The following is a 7,961-nucleotide window of genomic DNA, read 5'->3' as shown; positions in this document are numbered from 1 at the left end:
ATATGTACTGTGGAGTTTTAGTGCCGCGGTCTACCGTTGGTACCAGTATACCGTGCAAAGTGTGAGAGAGAGTGTGTGCGTCTGTGTGTGTGTGTGAGAGAGAGAGCGTGCGCGTCTGTGTGTGTGTGTGTGTGAGAGAGAGAGAGAGTGTGTTCGTGTGTCTGTGTGAAATTATGACTGACTTAACGAGTTGTTTTCTAGTGTGTTCGTGTGTCTGTGTGAAATTATGACTGACTTAACGAGTTGTTTTCTGACATGAGGGGGTATTCTTGAATTTTCCCAGTCAGAAAGAGTTTTTCTGATTATGCCGACGTCACTTGAACGCAGCATTCACTGCAGGCCATTCAGGTCTCATAGTGGGAGCGGGGCACTGCCGTGCTGACAAAATTATATATGTTATCGGGGCTATTCGTCATGTTATCGGACTTATCGGAATGACGTAATTATTTCCTGTTATCGGCCCGATAATTATCGGCCCGGTAGTTATCGTGCACCCCTAGCCTATATATCGTGATTAAAAAAGAAAAAATCTCCGACAAGGAAATAGAAAGCCCGACGCACAATGGAGACCTGCTATTATCCTGCTTGAACACAGACGACTAAATTCCTTCAACAGTGTGACTCAAAATAATGATAAAATAGATTTTATTGATGTCAAATATGCATTTTCCAGTTCCACCGGTCCGCTCTGAGTCTGAGACACTTCTGATGCTCTGAGTTGCGCATCTGTTTGATTGTGCTGCAGTGTGCGCTGAGGGTTTTAATTAGTGTTCAATCAAAAGTTAAACACTACTTATCACCGACCATTAGTGTTTTTTGTTTGTGAATATTTTTATCTTAATTCTAGTGTTGGAAGAAACTACGTTTTCGCCTTCATTGTTTTTTTTTTGTTTTTTTAAAGTTGATCAAAGTCAAAGTTGATTACCTCAATGCCTTGATCCTCATCTTGGTGTCCTCTCTGACCTATCTCTCTCCTGTCCTTCAGAAACGTTCCAAGCAGCGCAAGCTTCAGCAGAAAGCCCTCCGGAAGCGGCAGCTGAAAGAGCAGCGACAGGCCCGCAAGGAGCGTCTGAGCGGACTGTTTCTGAACGAGGAGGTGCTGTCGCTGCGAGTGACGGAGGAGGACGACCACGGCGACGACCTGGACATACTGATGTGACAGCAGTGAATCAATCAGTGCTCCCTCTACGCCTGCTCCCCCACCACCCAGCCACCGCCATAGAGCTCATAGACCACGCTGCTCCAGATCACTGCATGCATTAGCTTTATGTAGGCTAACATAATGCATTTTGTAAAAGTAATGTCTGACAGGCAGTAACAGCTTGTAGTAGCCTCTTCCTTAGCTTGACATATTGCTTGCTAATACTAGTGTAGTACCGCTAGTGCTAAAACTGATAGCTGCTGCAATCACTACTAAGCTAGCTATAGCAATAATGCTAATATACTGCTAATGCTTTGATTAAATACTAACATCAGTCCAGCCTGCTTATAGCCAGCGCTAATCCTGCAGAAGCTTGCAGATACACACTAAATATACACTACAAAAGACAGTTATTTCAGCTTAATACAGTTAACAAGAGGACTGCTTATAGATGCTTTAACAGCGTATATCCACTGCTACTAATACAGCCACCACTGGCAGAAGGACAGATCAGACATGAGAAGCAGAGTTTGGCCACAGTATGCACATGCTGCTCTGCGAAGAACCAGGTGTTCATTTCTTCAGAGCACACAGGGGGAACAGTTTTCAAGGTTGCAGTATTTTAGCTAATTTGGTCATAGTTTCCACCCATCTGCTGACATACAGACATACTGTACAGAGCTATATCTGTGCTGGCCAAACTCTGTTCATCTGCAGCTCTGCTCCAAACTGCTGCAGGTAATGTTACAGCATGACTATATTCCCACAGGCCTACAGGCAAAGGGGCCTGAGTGCAAAGTATCAGTAGCAGTTTTTACGTGAGTGTCCTCATCAGGACACGTCTAGGGAAATAAGGTGATGTCATAGAATTACGTGAAATGGCCGTGACCTCTTAACACAGAATTTCAGGGTGGTGGCACGTAATGTTTTAAAATAAGTGGTTTAGGCACCAAGACTACTTGGTAAGGTTTAGAGAAAGACTGTTTGTTATGAATGGGACGTAAGTATGTAATGTGACGGGACATAACTACACAAAGGATGCAAGTACGTAAAGTTAAAATAAGTCCACATTGACTTTTAGCTTCACTCGGGACACAAACGGGTCTCCTGGGTGAAAGTCTTGTGTCTGTTTGACCCATCCACCACCGCGATCTCCTCCCTACACAAACTTTCTCGCTCTATATACTACCTATGGGGTCCTAACATTCATCTCTGCCGTGTCGTGTCCACCACAACAAAGGATCCTAATTGGCTGCCTTGTTTCCGTGGTGCCAACATGTGATTTCAAAATGTTTGCCACCACCATGCAATGCGGTGGTAACAGGTCGTGGTCATTTCACATATTTCTTTGAGCACATAGGGGGAAAACAACTCAAAATCTGGGGATTGAAACATTGCATTGATCAGAAGTTTCTCTACACAGTCGAAGTGTAAGGTGAAAATCACTGAAAATCATCCTCCAAAGCTACTTAATACATCAGAGGTGAATGTGGAATGTAAAGTGAAAGGAAGTGAGCTGGTCTGTCTTTCTCCCCGCTGAGTGTCGTGGTCCCATTTCACTCTGAAGGCTTAGAGGGAGCACTGAATCTGCATGTTTAAATCGTCACCCACACCGAGTCCCTGTGTGGTCGCATAACTAACAACTTCATTATTTGCATAATCCTGTTTAAAAAAATAGCTTATGTTTTGTAAATAAATGATAACAGCATATTTACTGCTTGCTTTCAGCTTTTCCTTGGTGATATTGGTTTGATTTAACTTTTTTTTTTTTCCCTCTGTGTATATATAATGACAAGGTAGTGAACTAATTGGTTATCGTAGCTTAAATGCTGTCAATTGCCACTGGTTCTTTGCAATATTTTGAGTTTTATTTTTAAGCATTTAGCTGTTTTGTCACGAGTACTTGAGTTTGGTCTGGTCGTCGTCTCAGACATCTTTTGTAAGTCCTCTTTGTTTCTCTGCCAGCACTCCTACTGTATTTCACCGAGACAGACCTAAATAATCAGATTCTCAATCATTTACCTCTGTGTACATTTTTGAATGATCTGACCACCACAATAACTTTAAAGCATTTGAGACCAGTCTTATGCTCTTATTCAAAGTTTTTATAGATCATATTGTGTCTGTCCACGTACTGTATGGCTGGTTGGGTATTGACGCAGAACTTGAGCTGGTTTCTTAAGCACGTGCATCTAACATTGAGCCATTAACTTTCAGAAGTGTGTTCATTTTGCTCCGTTAAAATATTGACGTGTTGACAAAGCACTAACACCTCGGCTTTTTGTGGAGTTGTAGCTACCATGCCGTATTTTTCATACTTGCTAGGAGTAGCAACCACACATATTATTTCTTTTGTGTTTTTCTGCCCCCGTCTGCGTGTAAGAAACACCTCCTGCAGCTTCTCAGCTGTAACGTGATGAACCACTGCAGTTATTGGCCTCAAAGCCTGGTGTCATTTCTAATACTTTATGTGTACTGAGCTTTGGCTCTTGTCTCTGTCTCATGTATAAAGTTATTACTTACAGCAATTATGTTAAATGCCGCTTTATGTATTCTGTAGTTATGAATTAATAAAACTCTATTTTGAAAATAAGATAATTTTGAAGAAAAAAAAGCCAGTGTGATGCAACAAAGTTATTTGTTTATATAAGGTACCATGTAATTGCTGATAATGAATGACTTTGATCTGATTTAAATATGGTTAAAAATAAAGATTTGACTGTAAACTGAACTTTTCCCCTCACTGTCATTGTTAGAATTATTTTACAGCAGACACCTGTGGAAGTAAAAACATTTCATCAGCTACAATGATAAGTGATTTTACATATATTAGTTCATAACAAAGCAGCTGCAGCTGTCACTGGTATTATCACTGGTTGAAGCTTACTGAAACCAGCAGTCCCATGTTGTTGCTTCAGGCAGGACTGTGCAGTCCACTCACTGGTTCTGATTCACTGTAAACTGACAAATAAACTCACTGTGTTGCATCTTATTGTTCCAGTCTGTGATGGCATTTCCTTCATGTGTGGGTGCATTATTTTGTTACATTTACAGGGCCAGGGACTGAATCATGTATTTAAAATCGAGGGTTTGTCCTTCTACACTGTGACCTTGTGTCTGTCCCATTCTGTGACACTGATATCTCAAGAGCACCTTGGCACAAACGTCCACCTGAACTCAAAAATGAACTGATTGGATTTTGGTGCGTCCATCTCGTTCTTGTAAATGCAGTATCTCAAGAGGGTATTGAGGGAGGCTGCATTATCAGTGTGCAGTGTAAAAAATAGTTTACAACTGAAGTAATATCACCAAAAAGAGGGTGGTGTCCTGGGTCGGGGTGGAGGGGCAGGGGCTTCCTGGACTCACTCGAGTGCTGAGAGTGGTTTAGTGGTCTGCTGTGGCGTTGGGTCTTCCTGGGATGATTGACGTCCAGTCTCAGATGCCCCAAGAGCGCCAAAACATCAGAGGAGTCCTGTCCTATAAAACAGAGACATTAGTAATGAAGACTTCTGAACTCAACTATACATGGAATGATATTATAAACAATGAATAATGTTCAAGAAGGCTCCTCTAATAAAACTGATTCACATATGTAAAGTTAACTTTACCTGTTTACTTAGTGAGGGGATTACTTACTTCTCATTTGGTCCTGTAGTCCTCCATCCCTCTCATCTGGTCCTGTAGTCTTCCATCCTTCTCATCTGGTCCTGTAGTCTTCCATCCTTCTCATCTGGTCCTGTAGTCTTCCATCCTTCTCATCTGGTCCTGTAGTTCCCCATCCTTCTCATCTGGTCCTGTAGTCCTCCATCCTTCTCATCTGGTCCTGTAGTCCTCCACCCTTCTCGTCTGATCCTGTAGTCCTCCATCCTTCTCATCTGGTCCTGTCTTGGTCTTCCACGATGAGGCTTCTTGTGTGTGGGGGGTCTGTTACACATATCAATAACTAAGTAAAAGAGACTTGGAGACTTTTCTTTATGTCAGTAATTATTACTTTCCCTCTCTTTGTTATTGACACCTACACCTGAAAACACGTGACAGCAACACAGCCACCTATACTTTATAAAGAAAAATAGATAACAGTATAGCACGCATTATCTGTTACCTTACTGCTGGTACATTGGTCCAGCATCATCAACTATTATTCAAAAGTAAAATGTAAATAAAAAAACCCTGGTGCAAGACGGGTCTTCATCACTGCCACACTTACCTGCTGTGTGTTGCTCTCTTCTCTGCTTCTGTTTGTGGAGGAGCTGAGGCCTGAAGTTGAAGGTCTTGGGTCTTCATCGCTGTCCTTTAAAAAATGACAAATGTGGAAAGGGAATGTGCATGTGTAGCAGCTGCTAGGTGTAGTATAGACACCTCATGGGTAAGCTAGACAGAAATGTATCTGCTCATTCAAGTGCACAAATGTTCTATGTGTACTTAGACCTCAAGCCCAAGAAAGAGAACAATGAGGCAACAAGGCACATAGGATGTATGTTGAGAGAAGCTGCTGACATTCCTTAGCCTATATTTATGTTCAGGATGTAAAAAAAAAAGGGTGCATTCATCAGGCCTAATTTGTTATTCGGTTCGGAAATGACAGTTTTTCATAGTATGACTTCTCTGGACAGCTACTACAGGTGTGAGTTGTTTTTTTTAGGGAATCCTAACGGGATATCATTATGTGTGTGCTGCTCCCCCAACCCGCATTGTGGGCCTTTTCATGCTTGAGTTCACACTTTGGACTGTAGGGGGCAACAACGCGTCCCGGAGATTGTTGTCTCCCCGGAAACAGAAAAGACGAAGAAGGCGGATGTGACGTCGTGGTGTTTACACCGCTAATTTGAGTAGGAAGTGAACGTTAGCTGAGAAAAATAAAAAGGATATAATAACGTTTCTACTTCACACATTTACAAGCAAGGTTTGGCTGTTGTCGCCGTATTTCAATGGGTGCTCACGGGGTTTTGGGGAACGAACCCGAGTCTATCGACTACTCAGTGCACGAAGCCTGGAATGAGGCCACCAATGTCTACCTGCTGGTTATCCTGGTCAGCTTCGGCCTGCTGATGTACGCCAGAAAGTAAGGACAGTTTACACCTGTAGTCAGCTCCTTACTGTATCACTTCACTTTAAATGGATAGAGGCACAACACATTTTCAGTCCGTGTTCTCCCTTCGCGTCTTCTCTCAAAATATTAAAATTTAGGCCAGACCCCATTTAAATTTTTCGTATTTTAATGTTTCCTTGCTTAAAAGGAAATACGTGAACATGATGTACCAGTACATTCGTATTTGGATTAATTTAAGGGGTCTCCTGGCTTTTTCGGCATTCATATAATCCTCCTAACATAATGTATTTTAATATAATGCCAATTGTAATTATTGGTGAGAGCCACTGTCAGGAATAAATGGTGATATTCTGTATTAGCATAAGGCCTTAGCATTCTGTTTCTGAAATCTCTCTGTTCACCTTTCACGCCAGACTCCATTGACTGTTTTTGTTTTTATTGTTTCCCTGCTTAAAGGGAAATATGTAGACATAATGTGGCATTACTGTGGTAATGAAAAATTATTTTAGGGTCTTCTGGTTAATTCTAAAATCATGTAATTCTCCAAACATAATGCATTTTAATGTAATGTTATCATTAATTATTTATGATAACTGCTGTCAGAAATAAATGGTGATATCCTGTATTAGCAGATTCTCTCTTTCTTTCTGAAATCTGTCTCTGTTCACCTATATTTTAGAAACAAGAGGAAGATCATGCGTATCTTCACTCTGCCTCCCACCGTCGGCAGCAGCCCAGAGCCCAACTTCTACGACAGCCTGCAGAAGGTCCGCCTGCGGCAGCAGCTGGAGATGTACTCTCTGGGTGAGAATTAGTGAGGCTCTGCACAGGACAAAAAAATGAGCTTGATCTGGGCTCATTTGTAATCCATAATGTATATTTCACCCTATCATTTTCCAGTGAAAAGGGATATCATAACAAAAAAAATTTTCAACCCTATATTTTCTTTGTTAAACATAAGGCAGTCACGCATGTAAACCCCTGATAACTGACAAATGTTTTTGATGTTTTAGTTTGAAAACCTAGACCGCGATCAGTCTAAATAGGCACCTGTGTTTCCTGTTGACGTTCTGGGTAATCTAGAGGTAAATTAGAATCTCTCTCTGTCTTTTCTTTTAGCCAGGAAATTTGACCAGCAGCAGGGCCAGACCGACAGTGTGCAGCTCTCCATGGAATGAAAGCAGGAAGGAACTCACCCCTTTCTGTCTGAGCAAACACTCCTGCATATAATTCCAGCCCTCTGTGCGTGGATAGGATAAGACCTGGATGTCTGTCATGATCAGAGATGGTACAAATGATGTTACTTCCATCCTGGTTGTTTCTGTTTGGCTCCTCAAATGAGAAGCAAAGTTATTCACCTCCTGTTGTCGTCTTCGTCTGTTACGTGTGGAGTAAGTACTGTACAGCTGGACGGATGGAGAGGCCAAGAGCACAGGGAGTGAGGCATCCAACAGTGACTGAGGAATGATAAACCTGCAACTGCAGGAGATGTCACTGAGATACTCTCAGTATGGTGTGAGATTGAAAAAAAAGTCCACCATGAAGATTGTTTTGCACACAGAACAAAATCCTTTAAATTTAGCACAGGTTCTAGTTTGTTTCCATTTGTTTTTTACTTGTTTACTTGTTTAATGTTTTGTGTTAATCAAAATTTTAAAAATGTGAAAATAAAGGCACATAAATGTAAAGCAGCTGAGTCAGCAAATGTTTTGATTATCAGATCTGAGTTAACTCATGATGATTGGCCTGTGTTTTATTTGACTTCATGGC

The 7,961-nt window shown here is 41.6% G+C and overlaps 2 protein-coding genes across 2 annotated transcripts in view; both read left to right on the top strand.

Annotated features, from left to right (window-relative positions):
- The window catches only part of fam199x (family with sequence similarity 199, X-linked), a 12,137-nt gene extending 8,398 nt beyond the window's left edge, over positions 1–3,739 (top strand). The window contains exon 8 of the mRNA XM_050041817.1: positions 986–3,739. Coding sequence (XP_049897774.1) covers positions 986–1,159 — 174 coding nt within the window. The 3' untranslated portion in view covers positions 1,160–3,739. The remainder of the gene's footprint in view (positions 1–985) is intronic.
- A 2,178-nt stretch (positions 3,740–5,917) lies between these two features.
- Positions 5,918–7,879, top strand: smim19 (small integral membrane protein 19). Its single transcript, XM_050041622.1, has 3 exons — positions 5,918–6,203; positions 6,871–6,995; positions 7,311–7,879. Exons 1-3 carry the CDS (start codon positions 6,070–6,072, stop codon positions 7,367–7,369), a joined length of 318 nt encoding a protein of 105 aa, XP_049897579.1. The 5' UTR covers positions 5,918–6,069; the 3' UTR covers positions 7,370–7,879.
- The last annotated feature ends 82 nt before the right edge of the window (positions 7,880–7,961 follow it).

This window comes from Epinephelus moara, chromosome 4 (assembly GCF_006386435.1).
Source record: "Epinephelus moara isolate mb chromosome 4, YSFRI_EMoa_1.0, whole genome shotgun sequence".
NCBI lineage: Eukaryota > Metazoa > Chordata > Actinopteri > Perciformes > Serranidae > Epinephelus > Epinephelus moara.
This window is presented reverse-complemented; position numbering and strand designations above follow the sequence as displayed.

Coding starts and splice junctions, on each gene's coding strand:
- smim19 (XM_050041622.1), top strand. CDS start 6,070: ATGGGTGCTCACGGGGTTTTGGGGAACGAACCCGAGTCTATCGACTAC. Junction 6,204..6,870: donor CTGCTGATGTACGCCAGAAA/GTAAGGACAGTT, acceptor CCTATATTTTAG/AAACAAGAGGAAGATCATGC. Junction 6,996..7,310: donor GCTGGAGATGTACTCTCTGG/GTGAGAATTAGT, acceptor CTTTTCTTTTAG/CCAGGAAATTTGACCAGCAG.